The following is a 21,710-nucleotide window of genomic DNA, read 5'->3' on the forward strand; positions in this document are numbered from 1 at the left end:
TCTAATGGTTGGACATTTTTCTTGTTTTGGCCATTGACAAAGGCTTCAGGATATTTATTCAGCATTTGTAGAAACTAGACCACTGAAATATCTGTCTCTTGCATTTATTTAACAAGAACCTGACAGGAGAGTAAAAACATTCCCAGCAGAAACTGCTGCAATAGTCAGTACCCGTTGTATAGTGCCAAGGAAAGAGCAAATGATGTCATTTTTGATAGACCACCTCAAGGAGGCACATTTTTGCACATTGCTGTAATTGTCTTTTTCCATTAAAATCAAACCAGGCCTGAGTACCCACATAGTAGGAATCACTAAAAGGTACTTTATTTGATATATTCTTTCAACATACCCCAAAGGAGTGACAACCGGAACTTACTTGTATAAGTGTATATACTGGTAGTTTTAACAACTGGGATTCCTTATAATAATGTTTATCATAGTCTCTGGATCTTTTGCCATGTAGTTTGACGTTCTGTAATACCTTCAGTTTCATGAGAATGAAGAATAGTAAGGCATTAAAAAAATTATGTTCAGGTTTAAAGAACTCAGGGCCTGCTGGATGAATCACACCTACTCTAGAATCCAGGAAATACTTACAGAGCATCGATAAGAGAAGGATATTACCCTATAGAAGCTCATATATAAAAGGACATGAGATTGACAGGGTCAAAATGAACACTTATCTATCTTGTTATCCACATCGGATTTTGCCTCAAATTTGACTTTTTGAAAGACCAAGCCTCAGAAGGAAAATACAACCATGCTAAATTCAGGTGGGACTTCTGAGTCTACCAAGCACTTTTGTAGACATTGTCTTATCTGAGCTTCCAGGGTATTATTACCATCCTCATTATATACATGAGAAATCAGTTTGTAAAAGATTAGGTACTCCACCCAGGGCTAGGTAGTTTACTATTTTATGATAGATCCAAAACAAGGATTGAAATCTCTTAACTCTTCATCTAGTGCATTTTACACTAAACAAGGCTATCTTTCATTTTTCCACACGTGTATATCACAAAACACATGTTCAAAGCAACAATGAATAATCTTGTTTCAGATTTGTGTTAGACATATATGAAAAACTATTGATATCACAGCTTTTGACAATAATTGAATGATACCAAAGGTCCATGACATGTCATTTTGCTGAGATATAAACTTACACTATAAAAAGACAAATATCTGGCAACAAGTCACTTATGGTTAAGCCCAGCCTATCACGCAGCATCCATATGTCTATGGGGTTTTCTTAATTTCTACTTTGTGTCAATGTAGAACAGAACTCCCATTAAAATTGTTTCTAGGTGAAAATGATCTTCAAAGAAATCCACCTGCTAGTTACAATGATTAAATAGAAAGGTTCCCAGAAAATAATCATTCCTAGAACATGGAAGTTTGGATCAATTTAAGAATAGAATGGTGAAATTGTCCACAGCTCAAGAGCAATTATGGGAATAAGTTCACCATGTACTCCACGAGGAAAACAATATTTTTGAAATTGCTTTATCTAGTGCTCCAACCAGGACAAAAATTGCATGTTATAGAGAAAAATGATATGTTATGTCATGATTTATGAATTGGGGGCTTTCTTTGTCAGAAAGGTCAAGATTGTGCTCTCTATACCATTCTTCTCTTACTGATCTACTTTGCAAGAAGAAAATAAAATCAATGCAGCAAAAAATAATTGCTTATATATTTGATGATAAATTTACAATTAAAACAAAACTTTTAGCTATAGTCACAAAAATGCATTACAAAAAGCTGCAGTATTGCCTAGAATTCTTTAAGTACTATGGGTGACACACAGACTATAGAAGATATAGTTAGATTGAGATTTCCCTGCATGTACTTTTCATAGGTATATTTGTAATTAAAAAGTCTTCCTTTGATTTGTATTATCCAATTTTTCCTAGAATATACAATAATTAGAATTAGTAAATTTACCCTCTGCAATCTTAGTAATAGTGGATAGTCTATTATATGTTTTCTCACCAATCAGAAGTTAACTTACCCTTTCATTAATGTTAACTTCAAAGGCAAGTCCAAATAAGCAGTTATTAATATTCTCAAAAAAGAAAAATAAAAGAGGGTTCTTTCCATTTAATTCTTTCATATTGGTCCCTAGGAGGGAGGCAGTAAAAATAAGCAGTTAGAAAGACTTAGTAACTTTCTTCACTTTCTCATTTTTCATAATATCTTGAATTTTTTAATTTCCCAGAAGCCCTTGTAACTATTTAAATTTTTTTCTCATTTACAGTGATAAGATGATTGGAAGAGTTGAAAATGGGTCACCTCTGAGTTTTCCTTTGGATGTTAAATGGTACTTTTCTGTCTCCCAGTGATAACCAAGAGCTATTTGCTCATTTCTTTTTCTCTGTCATTCTCAGGTAAGCCTCTGAACATCCCTTGCAAAGCATTCTTTGGATTCAGTGGAGAGTCCGGACCAATGATTTATTGGATGAAAGGGGAGAAGTTCATTGAGGAACTGGCAGGTCACATTAGAGAAGGTGAAATAAGGTACAGAACTTGGACTGCTTATTTTTCTTTGCTGTCTTTGCAGTTAAGCAATGGAACATCCTAGAAGAGCTTCTGCCTGAGATTTTAATTGCAACTCCAAGTCATTCCATTTTGTAAAAGCTGAGCTGGTGGAGTGAGTGAGGCTTACTGCCTTAAGAAATGCAAATGTATAAGCTTCCAATAGAAGGAGGTTTTCTCAGGTTTAAGAATATACCATGGGGTATAATGATCCTCTCCAAGCTGCCTAAGCAAGTTCTTTTGAGGTTTCAAAGCTTAGGTCACTGTTATTCTAGTCCCAGCAAAGATCCAAACTTCGTAGATGACTCCTCAGACCACAGGGCAAATGTTCATTTACTCCCTGGGAACAGACAACTTTCATATGTCATAGGTGTAAAGCTGTGGTGGCAGTAGGAAGCTAGTACTTGCCAAAATAACTGTTGACTCTTGTTAGTGTTTATTTTTCCCAGTACCCACTGCTCATCCTGAAAGTGACTTTCAGGTTAGCACCTCCCTAGACCTCTTTTCACTCTGTTACATAGATACCTCCCTGGTGTATTGACACCTATTCTATTGGCTTTCCAATCTTATGTGTATGATCACATTTGTACAAATAATGGATAGGTAATTTTTCCTACCTCAGTCTATGGGGTTGCCCTTTGATTTCAGAGATGGTGTTATATAATGTACTTTTCTCACTCCAATAGGAATTGTGACCCCTACCCACTACCCCTAGTAAGAATGTAGTGGAAAGCAATCCAGTATTTCAGTGCAACTAATGTTAAAATGTGTTCTTTCACTTTTCTTATCGACTATATAGCAATGTAAAATAAATAGTATACATTATATTATTTACTATGATTAAATGTAATTTATAATAACTACCATGACAGTTCTCGTCATATGTCTACTCAATAACTCCCCTCTAGGGATTGAAATTTGAAAGTCTGTGAACCCCCTGAGAGTCTCTGCAAAATATTGTCCATATGAGCGTATTTCTAGGGGGAAAGTACATGAAAACATACCTGACATTTATTAGTCATCAGGGAGATGTAAATCAAAACCATGTTATAATACTTCATACTCACTAGGATGGCTATAATCAAAAAGTCAGATTATAACAGGTGTTGGTGAGGTTGTGGAGAAACTGGAACCCTTATACACTGCTGGTGGGAATGTAAAATGGTGCAGCCACTTTCTGAAATTGCTCAAATGGTTAAACATAGAATTATCAGCAATTCCTCTTCTAGATAGATAGCCAAGAGAAATCAAAACATATATCCACAGAAAAACTTGTACATAAATGTTTATAGTAGCATTATTCATAACAGACAAGAAGTGGAAACACCCTAAATGACCAGGAACTGATGCATGGATAAATAAAATGTGGGACAGTCATATAGTGGAATATTATTCGGCCATAAAAAGGGATGAACGAAGTACTAATGCACACTACAACATGGATGAACCTTGAAAACATTCTTAGTGAAAGAAGCGGGTGACAAAAGACCACACATTATATGATTTCATTTATATAAAGTATCTAGAATAGGCCAATCTATGGAGACAGAAAGTACATTAGTGTTTGCTCAGGGCTGGCAGAATGGAGGGATGGGGTAAATACCTAAGGTGTATGGGTGGGTTTTGTAGGACTTTCTTTGATATAATGGATACAATATTTGTAATATAAAATGCACTATTTTAAAGTGTACAATTCATGGACATCTAATATATTCACAATATTGTGCAACCACTACCTCAATATAATTCCAAAAAGTTTTCATCACCCCAAAAGGAATCCCTATACCCATTAAGGAGTCTGAGGCTCTTTTCTGAGGTGATGAAAATGTTACAAATGTTTGACTATTGCACATATCTGTGAATATACTAAAAAGCAGTGAATTGGGTAGTTTAAACAGATGAATTGTATGGTATATAAATAATATCTCAATAAAGCTGTTTTTTTTCCCTTAAAAAAACCTCCTAATTAATTGCCTGGCATAAAACAGACATTCAGGAAAAAAATAATCAATATACTACTTACAAATTAATTCTAAACTATTAATTCCCTTTTAAACTTTAAGGGAGTGATAAGTAACACTTTATTAGCCAATTTCAAGTTAAAGTTTATAACATTAATGCAAATGAATTTCTTTTAAATTATTTCAAATGATACATGTTTAGAATAAGTCTCAACATATCTGCCTGTAAAAGTCTTTAAGGGTCACTCTTCATTTTTCAGAGAAAGAAACTGGTCCCCAAAGAGCCAGTGGTAGGTACAGTGGTACATGGGAGCAAAATGTCCACTCCCAAAAAGCTTGGAAGTATGCTTCATGATCAAAAGTAGTAGTTAAATGAGTTTAAGATAATTATTTCCTTTTTCCTATATATGACTGATTAGATTTTTTAATAGGTTTATTGGGGTATAATTGACTTACAGTAAGCATACAATTTATAAAGAGTGTATAATCTGTAAGGGCTGATTGATATATGTATCCACCTATAAACCATCACCATAATCAACATAATGTACACATAAATTACACACAAGTTTCCTGATGTCCCTTGGTAATTCCCCCTCTCCTGCCCTTCCTTCACAACATATCCTTCTGTCACCATAAATCAGTTTGAATTTTCTAGAGTTTTATATAAACAGAATTATGGACTATATACACTTTTTTGTCTGGATTATTTCACTAAACACAATTATTTTGAGATTCATCCATCTTGTTATGTGTATCAATAGTTCATTCTTTTTTATTGCTCAGTAGTATTCCATTATATGGATATAAACAGTTTGGTTAACCATTCACTGTTGATGGCCATTTGGATTGTTTCCAGTTTGAGGACCATTACAGATAAAGCTGCTATGAACATATGTGCATGCACCTTTGTATGCACATATATTTCCTTTTTACTGTGATACATGTCTAGATATGGAATGGATAAATCAGATCATAGGTGTATGTCTAACTGTCTTACTTTTTTTTAGCTTTTTAAAAAAACTTTTATTTTTACAATAGTTTTTAGATGTACAGAAAAATTGTAAAGATAGTATCTTATTCTATTCAGGCTGCTATAAATTTCATAGACTGGGTGACCTAAACAACAAATATTTATTTCTCATAGTTCTGGAGACTGGGAAGTCCAAAGTCAAGGCACCAGTAGATTCAATGACTGATGAGGACCCACTTCCTGGTTCGTAGATGGCAATTTTCTCACTGTACCCCCACATGTCTTGCATGACAAAAGAGGTGAGGAGCTCTCTAGAGTCCCTTTTATAAGGGCACTAATCCCATTCATTAGAGCTCCTCTCTCATGACCTAATCACCTCCCAAAAGCCTCACCTTCTAATACTATCACATTAGGGGACTATTTCAACATATGAATTGTGTGAGGCGAAACAAACATTACGTTCATAGCAGACAGTATAGAGAATTCCTATATACCCTATACCCAGTTTATCCTCTTATTAACAACTTAAGTTACTGTGTTACATTTCTTACAATTAAAGAACCAAAATCGAGGAGAGGGGAGGGTATAGCTCAGTAGTAAATTGCTCACTTAGTATGCACGAGGCCCTGGATTCAATTCCCCAGCACCTCCATTAAAAGTAAATTTTAAAAACATTTTTTAAAGAACCAAAATTGATACATTATTATCCACTGAAGTCAATACATCATTCAAATGTCCTTAGTTTTTAATTCCTGTCCTCCTTCTTCTCCAGGACTATCTAACTTTTTAATAATCTGCCAAACTATACTCCAAAGTGGTTGTACCATTGTACAAAAGAAAAGTTAGGCCCTGCTGCTGCTCTAGCAGCAAATGATTAGTGATGGGAGACAAAAATTACATATGTAAAACAGTTTAATCCAGTCCCAGCCACTATATTAGGTGCCAAATGAATCAACCAGATATTAAGTGCTATAGGAAGGCAAACTTTCAGGACTTGCAAAAGGTCATTTTTTAAAAAATTCTATTATATCCTTTCTCCATTATTCACAACTTTTCCAATCTAAAAAGGGAACATACCTATATTTGCAGAGGAGAAAAGTAACATCATTTGTTTTGAAAATTTCACAAAACCCTACTAACTAACTGGAGACACCATCAGAGAAATACAAACAAAGAGGCAGGAATTCCTGGCCAAGAGAAACACACAGTCAGCCATTCTGTAAAATTAAGTGTACAATCTATGATCTATTTGGGAGCTTGTGTGGGTGCAGGAATTCCTTCAGGCTATGGCCATTTATGCTAACACAGGAGTTAATTACTAGATTCTATCTCCTAGCTCCCAAAGCCAATGTCCTTGAAACAAGATTTTTATACAACATGACAGACTGGAGCAAATCTGGTAGTTTTATTAGGGAAAAAAAGTTGCTAATCATACCATTAGTTCAACCAAGAGAAGATCTGCACTCTTTCATAGCCCACACATATTCTCCAAAGGGAAAAGTTCTGACAGCAGAATGCTGAAGATATTAAGTAGAGGATTCCTCTCAAAAGCATTTCTGGAAACAAAATTTCCTTCTGGATGCATAGCTCTCCCTCAGGGTATTGTATTCACTTCATATTTGAATTGAATCGCAGCTCTTGTGTTGTGCACACATGTCAGAAGTACACTGTCCAGTAGATCTAAGAAGTGGGAATGTAAATAAATTGCTCTCAGGCAGTTAACTAATGGAGAAGATGCCACAAAGGCAATGGATCTGGCAGAAGGACTGACCAACTGCCTAGGTTCTCCATTTCCTGGTCAGCAGCTTGATCCTAGAAGTATATAGCATACTTTTATCTCTTAGTATTGCCTCAGAGGAATAGAAGACTTTGAAAAAAAAATCTACCTAAGGAAAAAGCTTGGATATTTATCAAAGGCTTGATGAAATAATGTCACTTGGACTACATACAATAAGTGCTACTTCTGCATTCACCAATTACTTTCCAGGTTGACTAGCATATTTTATTAAATTTGGAGTTCTCATTTGTTTGCTCTCTGGGTTACTTTGACTATCATGGTTCCTTGTATCTCCTTACTTGTAGTCTAATGTCAAAGCACTCAGACTCCACTCTGAGCGTGCAGATTCCCCTTCATCTCCCTTTAGGCAGAAATTGGCATAGCCCTATTGAAGTCTCTGATATTGCTAAGAGACTGAGCCCTAAGGAAATGTGAACCCAAATGTAGTATCCAGTCACAACTGCCAGCCTATCCTATACTGCATCAGAACCTTTCCACTGACTCCAGATTTCATTTGTAAGAATGTAGTATGTGCAGTAGTATAAGCTACAATTGTACAAATCTGGTTCCTTTTATCTAACATTTTAACATCCTTGCAACAAGCTGCTTTCTACAAGTTCTACCATGTCTATTCAGAGAAGTCAAATAATTATTTGAAGGAGACCCAGTGGAAACCATCATGAGGAGAGGATTTCCCAACTTCTGTTTCTCTGTTTAAACTTAATGGGAATGGCTTGCAAAGTGGGATAATAGAATGTATGAAAAGTAGCCTTTGGGTGTGAACATTCTAGCAAGGCCAACCCGGTTCCACACCTTTACAGAAATTCCTTTTAATTAATCTTACAAGAGACTTGAAAATTTTAGAAAGAATTTTGCTAGTGAGGTATGTATTCCACAGTGCTAATAAAAAATACCAGAGAAATTGAACTAGTCTTATTAAACAAGAAGTAATAGTCTTTAAGCTTCCCTGCAGGGTTGTGAATTGCATCTGATTGTCAATGGAGACTACATGAATTTTAGTGCAATTGCCTTGTCCCAATGGAGAGAATTTTTTTATTATAAATCTCACTTTACAAATCTCCTTATTAATATCTAATGTTTTTCTCCCTCAGGCAATACTATAAAACAAATTTACCAAATCTTTTATAATTCTTGACCTGAAAAACATATTCAGTTTATCTTAAGGTATTACAGACCAGCTTCCTAAAATGCAAATAATTTAATGTACTTTCAATTCCTGAAAGGCTACAAGTTGAATATGGGCTTTGTTTGTGAGTTTCAGTCTTTATTCCTGCTTCCACCACTTTCCAGCTTTCTGTTTCCCTACCTTTACCTTAATGTACTATTCTTGAATGAATAAAATGCTCTTAAAAGAAGGGAATGTGATACAGGTATGAAAATATTTTATTCTTAAAATAGGGTGAGCCTGTATTAAAGACACAAAATAGCCTATTAATATCTCACCAATGAAAAATAATATGGAGCTGTGGATATGTTGTTAGCCCCAAGGCAAAATGATGGGGTCTGTTTTGACAGCTTCCTACTGTGCCTTTTCAGTGCCTTGAAGCACCCCACCTGCTCTGGCCACCCCCAAATTGAGCTAAAAACCAAACAAAACAACCCCCTCAACACACACACCATCTCTTCTTTTTTCTCACTCTCATCTCATCCCACTGGGAGAAGGAATACTGATCACTTTGCCTTTGATTTAAATAAGTTTCAAATCTCATCATACCTATATGTGAACGTAGATTTTATAAGTCACGAGGGGGCTTCAATGGAAAAGTAAACTTCATAAGCAGGCATAGTTTTACCTAAGGGCAGCCTTAATGGCCATTCATCGGAAGGATAATTTGGGGGAGTTTAACTCTACTATGCACAGCTCTACTTCCACAGTGAGTCTTAGCCTTGACCTATGCATAAAATATTTAAAGCCCACCTGAGATATATTTGTTACCTCTCTTCATCTACTGTGCAGAGCATAGATGCCCAGTGTCAAATATGGTGTTTTGTGTTGTAAGCTGCTCTAGACAAGAACCTATAGTTAGATGATGATGATAATAATAATAATTCCTCCATGCTTTTATACTACACAGTAGATTCCAAAAACATTTGACATCCTAAATTATATTGTATTTTTATGATACTCATTTGAGATAAATAGTATCAGTTTATTTTACAGATAAAAAAATACCAAGGCTTAGAGACTGAGGAAGAGCTGTCCTTGGGCAGTTGATTCACAGTTCCAGTGGAAATAGATTGAATTTATCAAAACACAACTAGCAAGAATCCTCAATTGCCCAGAATGTTCTGTTATATTCCACATTTAGGATATAAAGAGTCAAAACCTGCCCAGGACTGAAAGAGTAAAAATCATTCTGGACTGAGAATAAGCAGCCCTGCTATTAATCAGTCTGGGAGGACAGACAAAGCCAGCTGCAAAGTTAACAGAAAACACTTTCTCCCAAGGTCATGCAGCAGTTGTAAAATGCCATAATGATCCCTACCTTTTTTGAGTGACTACTGCTTTCTTATCGGTGATGCCCAGATCTGCTTTGCCCTTTTCATATTACTAAGCTACCTTTGCCTCATGAAAGTATCTACTTCCTCATCAGTCCCCCTTCCCCAGTTGCCTCAGAAACTGCAGTCAATCCAGAACCTATCCTTGCTTTTTCATACTCTCCTTCGAATCTTTTAGTGGGAACCCAAACGTTACAAAAGATGCTTTCTTCTTCCCTTCAGTCAAGAAGAAGAAATCCACAGTTCCTCTTGGGTGTACCTTCCTCAGTGCATTCAGTCAATAAATCTGATTTTGACAAACTATGGGCTTGGTCCTGGTCTTTGACTAGTAGGACTTTTACAGAAATTTTTTTAGAAAGCAAATGACACTAAAATATTTTGTTTAAGAGGATTTTTAAAAACTATCTTCTATTCTTGATATTCTCAATCATTATTCCTAAACAATGATTACTCACATTTGAATAAAGACCCAAAGACTTGCAAGGTACCTAGACATTGAAGGAGGATTCAGTTTGGTTTAAGGGACCACTTACACTGAATGGAAATTGGAACAGCTCTTACAAACCAATATCAAAAAGCAAACAAACCGAAGAACCCAATTAAAACCTGGGCAGAAGACCTGAATAGACATTTTTCCAAAGAAGACATACAGATGACAAACATGTACATGCTCAACAAGTACATTAGCTCAACATCACTAATCATCAGAGAGATGCAAATCAAAACCACAATGAGATATCACCTCACACCTGGCTATAATCAAAAAGAACACCAATAACAAATGTTGGTGAGGTTGTGGAGAAAAGTGAATGCTCATACACTATTGGTGAGAATATAAATTGGTGCAGCCACTGTGGAAAATGGTATGGAAGTTTCTCAAAATACTAAAATTCTCAAAAAAACAGAACTAGCATATGATCTGGGAATTAGAAGTTTTATTTTATTTTATTTTATGATGGAAGGGGGATCAAATCTCTTTTCTCTATTTCATGTTTGATTTTAAAAATTCCAGCTTTATTGAGGTATGGTTGAAAAATTAAAATTGTACATATTTAAGGTATAAAATGTGATGTTTTGGTATATGTATACATTGTGAAATGATTACCACAATTAAGCTGATTAACATACCCATTACCATACAGTTACCATTTTTTGTGTCTGAATAGTGAGAACACTTGAGATTTACTCTCCTCTCAAACTTCAAGTATATAGTGTAATATTAACTATATTCACCATGCTGTACATTAGGTTTCCAGAACTTATTCACCTTACAGTTGAAAGTTTGTCCCCTTTGACCAGCATTTCCCCATTTTATCCACCAGCCAGTATCTCCCTATTTCTTCCACCCTCCAGCTCTTGGTAACCACCATTCTACTCTGTTACTATGAGTTTGGCTTTTTTATATTCCATGTATAAATGATATCACAGTATTTTTCATTCTCTGTCTGACTTATTTCACTTAGCATAGTGTTCTCCATGTTTCCCTATGTTGTCACTAATGGCAAGATTTTCTTTTCTTCAGACTGAATAATATTCCATTGTGCATATAAACCACATATTTTCTATCCATTCTTCTACCGATGGTCACTTAGGTTGTTTCCATACGTTGGTTATGGAAACCAAGCCATACTCTCAATGTGTGCAAATATCTATTTGAGATCTTGATTTCATTTCCTTTGGATATATACCCAGATGGGGGATTGCTAGATCACATGTTAGTTCAATTTTTAATTTTTTGAGGAATCTCTGTACTGTTTTCCATAGTGGCTGCACCAATTTATATCCCCACCAACAATGTACGGGGTCTCTTTGCTTCACATTCTGGCCAACAATTCTTATCTTTTGCCTTTCTGATAATAGCCATTCTAAAAGGTTTGAGATGATATCTCATTGTGATTTTGATTTGCAGGTCCCTGATGATAGTGAATTTGAATACCTTTTCAAAATACACCTGTTGGCCATTTGTATGTCTTCTTTGCATAAATGTCTGTTCAGGTCCTTTTCCCATTTTTAATCAGGTTATGTGTTTTGTTTTGTTTTGTTTTGTTTTTATATTGAGTTGTAAGAGTTTCTTATATATTTTGGCTATTAACCCCATGTCAGATATATGGTTCACAACTATTTTCTCCCATTCTGTAGGTTACGTTTTCACTTTCTTTTTATCTTATTGAGGTATAATTTGGCATACACCATTATGTTAGTTTAGCTCACATACTTAACATAACTTTTTAATGTGGTGAGAATGCTTAAGATCTAATCTCAGCAACTTTCAAGTATACAATATCATGCTATTAACTACAGTCACTATGCTATATATCAGATCCCCAGAACTTACTCTTCTTATAATTGCTATTACTGCTATCATTTTTTTAAAACAAGCTATTAACTGTTAGAACAGTTATGAATAAGAAAAGTAAAATATTTTAGTTTATCTTCATTTATCCCTTCTCTAACACTTCCTTTCATTATGTAGATCCAAATTTCTGCCCTGTATCATTTTTATGTTCTCTTAAGAGCTTCCTTTAACATTTCTACCAGCAACAAATTCCCTCAGTTTTTATTTGTCTGAGAAAGTCTTTATTTCTTCTTCATTTTGAAGGATAATTTAGATGGATACAGTATTCTGGTTATTTTCTTGCAACATTTTAAATATTTCACTCTCACTTGTATGGTTTCTAAAGAGAAGTCTGATATGTTTCTTTTTCTTTTTCCTCTATAGGTAAGTTTTTTTCTCCTCTTCTTTCAAGATTTTCTTTTTTCATTTTCTACAGTTAGAATGTAATATATTGAGGTGTAGATTATTTTGGAATTCACTCTTCTTGGCATTTTCTGAGCTTCCTGCACCTGTCATCTGGTGTCTGGAAAATTCTCAGTTATTAATACTTCAAATATTTCTGTTGTTTCTTTCTCTTTCCTTTCCTTCTGGTATTTCAGTTAACATGTATATTACTCCTTTGTTAGTTATACCTCAGATGTTCAATATTTTGTTCCTTTTTCATGCTTTATTGTCTGTCATTTCAATTTAGGAGATTTCTATTGACTGTCTTCAAGAAAACTGATTCTTTCTTTGGCCATGTCTAGTCTATTGATGAGTCCATGAGAGGCATTCTTTATTTCTGTTACAGTGTTTTGATTTCTAGCATTTCCTTTTGATTCTTTCTTAGAGTTTTCATCTCTCTGGTTGTATTACCTATCTGTTGAGGTATGTTCACTTTTTCTATTCAAGCCTTTAACATATTAATCATAGTTATTTTATATTATCATTCTGATAATTCTCTGCCATATCTGAATACAGTTATAATGCTTGCTTTGTCTCTTCACACTGTTTTTTTGTTTGTTTGTTTTTTGCTTTTTAGCATGCCTTGTAATTTTTTTGGTTGAAAGCCATGTGTGATGTATCAGGTAGAAGGAACTGAGATAAAGAGGTCTTTAGCATGAGATTTTATGTTTATGTGGGTAAGAGTTAGACTGTGTTTACTGTTTTCTATAGATGTAGGTGTTAGAAGCTAAATTTTCCTAATGTACTTGTATATGTCTCCAGGGTTTTCTTTGGGTTTTCCTGGAGACTGCTTCTTAAATAGGGACTGAGATTTGCAGTTCTTTCAGCTAAAAGCCTTGTAATCACGCAGGAGCTTGATTGATGTGGTGGTAAGCATTCTATAATCCTGTGATAAAGTCTCAGTCTTCTAATGATCCTGTGCCTTTGGGCTGTGACCTTTACAAGTGCCTCTCAGCTTTCCTCCACTTCTTCGATTATGAGACAGGAAAGCTTTAGGGGGCTGAAGTTGGATATTTCTCTTTCCTCTGATACCCTAGGTTTGGTAAAACCCAAGTAATTTAGGCTCTGCTAAAAGATTTTCCCTTGAAGGCATTTCTTTGTTAAGAAGAGCAGAATGCTCTGGGCTCATTTCAGGATAGTTGATTTTCCCTTTCCCCTGTCAAAAGCATAAGGGAATTTGTCTCTGATCTTCACCCTGAACTGGTAGGGCTCCTAGAAGCAAAACTCATGAAAGTATGGGGCACTCCTAAGATCAGATCCCACAGAGTTTTGTTTTTGTTTTTTTTAACTCTCAAGCTAGTCCATACTGCACCTGTAGTGACTCATCAATTACAGTTTAAGTGTTTTTATTCATACTGGCTCCCATTCCTAGCCTTTTGCTCCCAAATACACTATGATTCTCAGTATTTGCCTCTCTCCCAAGTTTTGGGGGGCGGGAGTTCACCCTGGGACCTCAATTACCTGACAGATCTACGAAGAGTTGTTGATTTTTATTTTATTCAGTTTTTTTCTTGTTGTAAGGGTGAGAGTGACAACTTGTAAACTTTTTCTAGTATTATTTTTTAATACTAGGTCTTAACCAAATGAAACATTCAAAGGTAGTGATTTCTGTCACCTGAATTTATTATTATTATTTTTAATTTTGCCAGTGTTCACTATTGCCTATAACTTGCCTTCAGTGTTAAATCTTGGAATGAGATACTTCTGAAGTTATTTGACATGTATCCCAAGATCACCTCATTTGTATCTTGCATTTCAAAACCAGTTTCTTCAGTGTCTCTCTTTCACACTTTCTGCAAAAACCTGCTCCTATCTTCCCTCCCAGAAAACACTTCCTTCTTCCTTTTGTTTAAGCAGTCTTCTCAAGCCTTCTCCAGCTAATTTAGTCAATAATAGTCTCTCCCTTTTTCAAAATCCCATTGTAAGCATGACTGTACCACCCTGTTTTACCTCATTCTGTCTATAATTTTTTCAGCTGTTTAGAGCTTGTCTCCTTGTTTAAATTTTAATGCTTACTAGGAGCAAGCATCTGGTCTTTTAATGCTTTTATTTCTTTTACACCAACTGTCTATCCCAGAGCTAGGCATTTAGGGGAATGACAAAGAATCATTGATAAATGGTTATATACCAATATTTGCTAGGAAGTTGTGATTACTCTGTGGAGAGATTTATAGACATGATACCAACTTGCTCTTTAATTCCAAAAAAGCAAGTCACCTCTATATTTTCAAGAGCTGATAATTAAGACACCTCATATATATTAATAGACGGATGAAGGATCATTTTTCAAATCCTCTCTCCAGTTTCTTTCTGCTGCCTGTGAAGAGCTGTTTTTGGAAACTGCATTAGAAATGAAGAGGGAAAGGCTTGGTCTGGAGGGACAGTATCAGCTTTCTGCCTCATGCCTGGCAAAGGCTGTGGCTGCCCTACACGTGAAGCTTTAAATCAAACTTAATTTGTGGTGCCTAAGCAGCTTCTGGCACTAAAGGGGGGTTATTCCATAGCAGGTTACACATAACTAAAATAATTGAGTGTAGTGCGATTTACTCATAGCAGGGAGAAAATGTAGAGAGTAAAATTCAACATAAACCATGAAGACAGTAAATTCCCATTTCTTTTTCCTTGGTTAGATATATGTTGGGACAGGAAAGAGAGAGAAAACTACAACTTTAGCCAGGAAGAAAAAAAATTAATAGAAAGACTATTAGTAAAATGTGGTTAAGAAAATTATTATACTAAGGAGACTTACTCAAGTTACAAATGCCAGTATTGTCAACTCTCTGATACGTGCATTATTGGAAGGAACAGAAACAGAGTTAATTTTAAAAGCATGTCTATCTGGAATATAATCTGGGTTTAGGATTTCAGTATGAGAGTTTCTCAGATTCTAGGAACTCTCTTCCACCAACCCAACTTTAAGCCCTTCCTTCTCTCATAGGGGCACCAGAAGAGATTAATCCAAGCCAATTTTAAGTATCAATAAATATAAATATAAATATTTTTGGAGGAGCCAAAATTTAAAGAATTCATCTTTGGATAATGGAGTGTTGATGTTTAATAACACTCCTTTGTATTTACATAATTTTTAAATCACTGTAACTCATTTTACCTCCACAACAAAGTTAAGGTAAGTATATAGGTATTTTTCCCAACTTAAAGTTGAGTTATATTAAGATGCCATTGAGTTAATGACTTTGTAAGAATCCAGCCTGAGCTTTTAAGTGGGAGGCTGGTATTTATAACCTAGTTTTCTCTGAGTATAGTTCTCTTTTCCAGCTTTATGCTAAATGCCAGTAAATCAAAAGGTTTTTCTCTGACTTTATAACCCAAGTGTTCAAAAAAGAGAGGAGAATTACTTTCAGCACCCCAGTGTTCCACAGTGCAAAGTCATGTATTTAACAACCTCACCCCAGAACTTAATGGCAGGACTTTTACCATTTAGACTCACAGTTTGCTCTTTCTTTGGTCAAAAGCAAGAGACAGAAAGAAAAATTCGGCAGGGTACCCACTTCCACCTCACCTAGGAGGCAGCTGGCCATTGGGAGAATATAGCTCTCTAAAGAAACAGAAGGCACACTCCTCAGGAAAGATTCCTGGCAACTCAGCTCCTCCGTGAAGAACGCCTGTTACTGGCCATTCAAGATCCTTTGCAATTTCCCCTGAGAAAGCAAAAAGCAGGACTGTGAGAAAATATCACATGGGGCAGAGTTTCTCCTGTGAATGAGTGGGGAGGGAAGAAGAAAGACAAATTGTAAGCAATGTCTGGAGCAAGCAGGATCATGGTAGGTGGCTAGTGTCCTTGGGGGATTAGGGCAGAGGGATATATGCCTGCATTGGACAAAAGGCAGGACAAAGTAGAGAATGGGCTTCTCTCTGATATTCAGGGATAGAAGGCCACTCCTTTAGTTTACTTCTCATAAGGGAACCATTTTCAAGGTCCCTTTCTTTACCCTCTTACCCCCTGTTGTCAAAACTCTGGCCTCTAACACAAACCCTACACTCCTACAGACTTTTTTCCTTTTATACCATGGTGCAAAAATCCAATTTGTTTTCATAAGCTCAACTTAGAATATGAGGTCCAATGTTTCCTCCTGTTTACCACACAAATCATATTGGCTTCATTTATCAAAGCCTAGTGGCCTGTTAATATTTCTTTTTACTGAGTGAAGTCCTCACTTTTTTCCTTTCCCATCTGATCTTCGCATTAAGAGTCACTTTTTGTGTTTTCTTTTTGAAGTTTCCGCACATACACCCATCAGGACTGTCCAGCCCACTGGAGACCTTTGTGAGCTACATAACCATCTTCAGTCTTTGCATGGCTACACGCTCCTCAACTCAAACCAATTCAGCCAAGAATACTTTCCTTTATTCCAGGCTCCTCAAAGAACATCTTGGAGAAAAAGAAGTTGAGTTGGCACTCATCTTTGATTCAGTGGTGGAGGCTGACCTGGCAAATTATACCTGCCATGTGGAAAACCGAAATGGACGAAAACATGCCAGTGTCCTGCTGCGTAAAAAGGGTACTTATTTTTATAACTGTTATTATAATTTATTTAGCTACCAAATATATTGAAGTTAGGTATGTTTCCTGGCCTGATTTTATCATTTAGTATAAACTTCTAGTAAACATTTTGTCATTTTAAGGAAAAAAAAATTTCTCTTGCTGTGGATATTAGCATAAAATGCCTATGATCTTCCATACCACTAGGAAGTGGATAAATGAAATGAAATATCACTATGTGTTAAATCCAATGAGATTAAATATGCCTTGGTTATAAGTATTACATAAAGTTGATAGGCATTGACATTCAAAATTTCTTTATTTTTCACCATCATCTTATATTGCTTAAATGAAATACTAGAGGTTTTACTATTGAATTAGAAACAAAGTCATTTTTTATTCCCTGACTAAAATACAAATAAAAATAATGAATAGTATTATATAATGTTTTTACAATTATAATAAATATGAACAATATTTCATGATATGACCTAGTGTTCCTGGCCTTTAGCAGGTGCATATATATTTAAAATAGTTTGGTATTTATATAGATCCCTTTCTAGAGGTGATTCCATATGGGGTGGAAATTGTATATAATGGGCAAAGAAAAGAAACTATACATTTACAAGTAAAAGAGATAAAAGCAGACATAAGAGCAACAATCTCAGCAGCTGGAGCAGCTTCTGAGATTGGATCTTACCCTGCCACAACTGTTGATTACTGCAAAAGGCTGAATAATTTCTGTGTGTGTGCATCTGGCAAAGGTTTTGTAAATGTAACAGAACAAATGTTCTCAATCAGTGTTCTTGTTGTCTAGGCTATAGAGCAATAGAACAGATTCAATCAGTAAGGTCACTAGTTGAACCTCATAGCCAAGATGGAATTTCTATTTTCCAGCCAGCCCTAATACTTAACCTTGACCAGCAGCTCTAAGAGAAGCAAAGAAAGGTCATTATTCTGAGAATAATGCTTTTATCTCTCTAGCACCATTTCTTACTCTGTTGGACTTCTTTCCATCTTAAAATAAAGGAGTATGTAAATATAAAAGAGTGAGGGATTAACAGATATACAGTACTAAGTGTAAAATAGATAAACAAGGACCTATTGTGTAATATAAGGAACTATGTTCAATTTCTTGTAATAACATATAATGGAAAAGAATCTGAAAAGAAAAAATATATATGTACGTATATGTATAACCAAATTGCTTTACTGTACACCTAAAACTAAAATTGTAAATCAACTACACTTCAATAAATTTTTTTATAAAGGAGTCTAACATAGAAAGTGAAATTAGGAGACCCTGGTAAAGGAGATCCTGATTCAGTCACTCATTCAGCTACCTGGTTCAGAAGGACAAACTTTTCTGATTAGACACCCTAAACCTTAGTTTCCTCATCTATAAAATAGGGGTACTAATATCTACCTTGTAGTCACTTTGAGGTACAAATGATAATGATACAGTGTGAAATATACCATGCTTAGTCAGGGTTCGCTTAGTCAGATAACTTCTATGCACTAGGCCACCATTTGTCCACCTACATAAAGGACAGACCTTGATCATCCAAATCCAGATACCTTGTGGCAAGGATCACTTTGTTTCTGTTCATCTCAGTCTTATTTTCGGCTCAGAGATCCTCCAAGCCAGACTCTGCTGCACCTCTTGTATCCTCAGGATCTTGGACAGTGTCTGGCCACTAATAGGCACTTAGAAGAACCCATTCTGGTTAATGAATAAAGTTCTCTTTTATTATTGGGGATCATTATTTTATTATTGATGAGCATTGTGCTAGGTACTAGGGATTAGAGTGCTGAATAAGATAGACATCCCCAGGTCTGTGTGGGGCTTGTAGTTTTCAGGGCAGTGAGGGTGCAAAGAAAGACACACCTTAAAACTTAAGCAGAAAAAAAAATCGCACAAAAGAGATATAGATATTACAATTAAAATCCTGCTATGAGGAAAAATAACGGAGAGGTCTTATCATTCAGTCAGTAGAGACCTAAAAAGCTTTGAGTTTTAAAACAAATCCTTTTCTCTTTAATAAGTAAAGCAACTACTAGCAGCCCTTAAAATTTCTGACAATCTGACACTAGCAACCAAGGTACACTGTAAAACTGCTGCCTACATGGCTTCCACAAGGAAATGCGTCTAAATCATGAATAACTGAAAATATTAATCCTCATCTTCCTGATCTCTAAAGATTAGAGTTCCCGAGGGTTCACGGTGCCTCTTCTCACTCACTTCCTAGATGATTTCATTCCATCTCCATCTCAGTTTTGCTTATAATTCATATGCTGACAACTCCCAAGTTTATATCTCTAGCTTTGACTTCTTGCCTAAACTTCAGAGTTGATTTTTTAAGTGCCTATTCAACAACTATTCTGAAACTCCACTAGTAGACATATCTAGTAGGCGGATCAAGCTTCACTTGTCTCAAACAGGATTCCTGATTTCTGCTCTCTCTAAACCTGATCCTCCAGTTGCCTTTTCCATCTCTATCACCATCCTTCCAGTTGCTCCAGCCAAAATCCTTGGAGTTATCCTTGACTTTTTTTCTCTGCTCACACACTGTATCTAGCCTACCAGAAAATCCCATGGCTCTGCTTTTAAAACATATCTAGACTCTGAGCACTTTCCCCCCCTCACTGTTACCATTCTAGTCTGAGCCACCAGCATCAATTGCCTGGCTCACTGCAATAGCCTCCTAACTGGTCTCCCTGCTTCCCCCTTGTCCCCTTACAGTCTGATCTTATCACAGCATCTGGAATGATCCTTTTAATGTGTAAGCCAGGTCATATCATTCCTTTAATCAGAATCCTTCAATTACAGAACTCTTACTGTTACACTTAGAATGAAATCTCTGATCTTTGCCATGGCCTTCAAGGCATGACACAATCGATTTCATTTCTGATCTCATTTTCTATCACAATCTGCCTCAAACCTTGCACACACTAGCCTCCTTTCTATTTCTCATGCTTACCAAGCATAGTCCTGGCTCTTGGTCTTTGCACTTGTTATTTCCTCTGCCTGGAAAACTCTTCTCCAGCTGTTCCCATGAGTCACTTGGGGTTTTCATACAGGTCTCTGCTTAAATATTACCCACTCAATAGACCTTTCTCTGGCCACACTTTATAAAATACTACTACCCAGGCACTTTCTTTTTTACAAAATTTGGTAGGTTTATTGAGGTAAAATTGACAAAATTGTAAGATAGTAAGTGTACAACGTGATGACTTGATATATGTATACGTTGTGAAATGACTCTCTCCCTTGAGTTAAATAGCACATCCATCACCTTACATGTTTACCTTTTATTTTTTTGTGAGTGATAACATTTAAGTTCTACCTTCCTAGCAAATTTCAATTATACAATACAATGTCATACACTATAGTCACCATGTTATAAATTGGATCTTAATAAAAGTTTGTACCCTTTTATCTACCTCTCCCAATTTCCTCCCCCATCCCCTGACAACTATTTTTCTCCTGTTTCTATGACTTCAACTTTTTTTTTTTTACAGTTCCACATATAAGCAATACTATGCAGTATAGTATTTATCTTTCTCTGTCTGGCTTATTTCGCTTAGTTTAATGGCCTCTGGGTTCATCCATGTTGTAGCAAATGACAGAACTTCCTTCCTTTTTAAGGCTGAATAATATTCTATTGTGTATATATATATGCCATATTTTCTGGATCCATTCATCCATTGGTGGACTACCCATCACCTTTCTTTTCCCTCTAACTTGGCTCTGTTTCTGTTTGTTGTATTTACTATTCTCTGATACCATATTTGTTTTCTTCTCCCCCCTGCCCTCACACACTGGAATGTAAACTGCATGAGAACAAGGACTTTTTCTGCCTTATTTACTGCTGTATCCCTAGAACATAGAATATAGTAACTGCTCAAAATCACTTGTTGGGTGAAAATGCTCCTGGACCAGCATAGTAGGGTGGGAGATGGATATCAGGCATTAGTAAAAAAAAAAAGGATTTCTTTGAGACCTGGTCTTGACTAGTGTCTATTCTGGGTTGTCAGAATGCACTTATTTTTTAAAAACTTTGACTTTCCAGATTAGGGGATGAAAATCCAAAGACCCCAGCAGCCAGCACATATTGAATTTAAAAAAAAAAAAAGAGGGCTGGATATTAAACATAAGCTAGAGAAGATGTGCCTTCCTTTAAAGGGAAGTCACTACTCTTTTCTAGATTATTGCCATGCCTGCTGGAATGTGAACCTAAGGATATGAGAGCTTCAGTTTTCAAGTGAAGTTGAAAGACTAGATATACGATATTTTGATTTTTAAATATTAGTATAATTTGTGGAAAACATATAGACCAACAAACCTTTTTTTGCCTCATGGTATACCAGTTTGTACTCTGTTTTAGGTAGCAGTTAAATTTTTTCACTGTGCTTTGCAAAAGGATGCAGTTCACCTTCTCTTACTCCATATTCCTCCAGAGCTCTCAAAAATATGGTAGAGCTCCAGAAAAGAGCAAGAAGCCCTATCATCTTGATACAACGTATTAAATCAGAATGAACTCATTTGTCTTGCAAAACTCCAGATATTTCCCTTGGAGTTGAACCTTTTAGGCTTTATCACAACATAGCCTGGCATCAGTAACCATAGTGTTTCCACCCGGAATATGAATATGGCTTGT

The 21,710-nt window shown here is 35.8% G+C and overlaps 1 protein-coding gene across 1 annotated transcript in view; it reads left to right on the forward strand.

The window, feature by feature from the left end:
- The window catches only part of IL1RAPL2 (interleukin 1 receptor accessory protein like 2), a 1,161,988-nt gene that overhangs the window by 1,116,994 nt on the left and 23,284 nt on the right, over positions 1 to 21,710 (forward strand). The window contains exons 10-11 of the mRNA XM_064482665.1: positions 2,391 to 2,520; positions 16,923 to 17,068. Coding sequence (XP_064338735.1) covers positions 2,391 to 2,520; positions 16,923 to 17,068 — 276 coding nt within the window. The remainder of the gene's footprint in view (positions 1 to 2,390; positions 2,521 to 16,922; positions 17,069 to 21,710) is intronic.

Source organism: Camelus dromedarius, chromosome X, assembly GCF_036321535.1.
Source record: "Camelus dromedarius isolate mCamDro1 chromosome X, mCamDro1.pat, whole genome shotgun sequence".
Lineage (NCBI taxonomy): Eukaryota > Metazoa > Chordata > Mammalia > Artiodactyla > Camelidae > Camelus > Camelus dromedarius.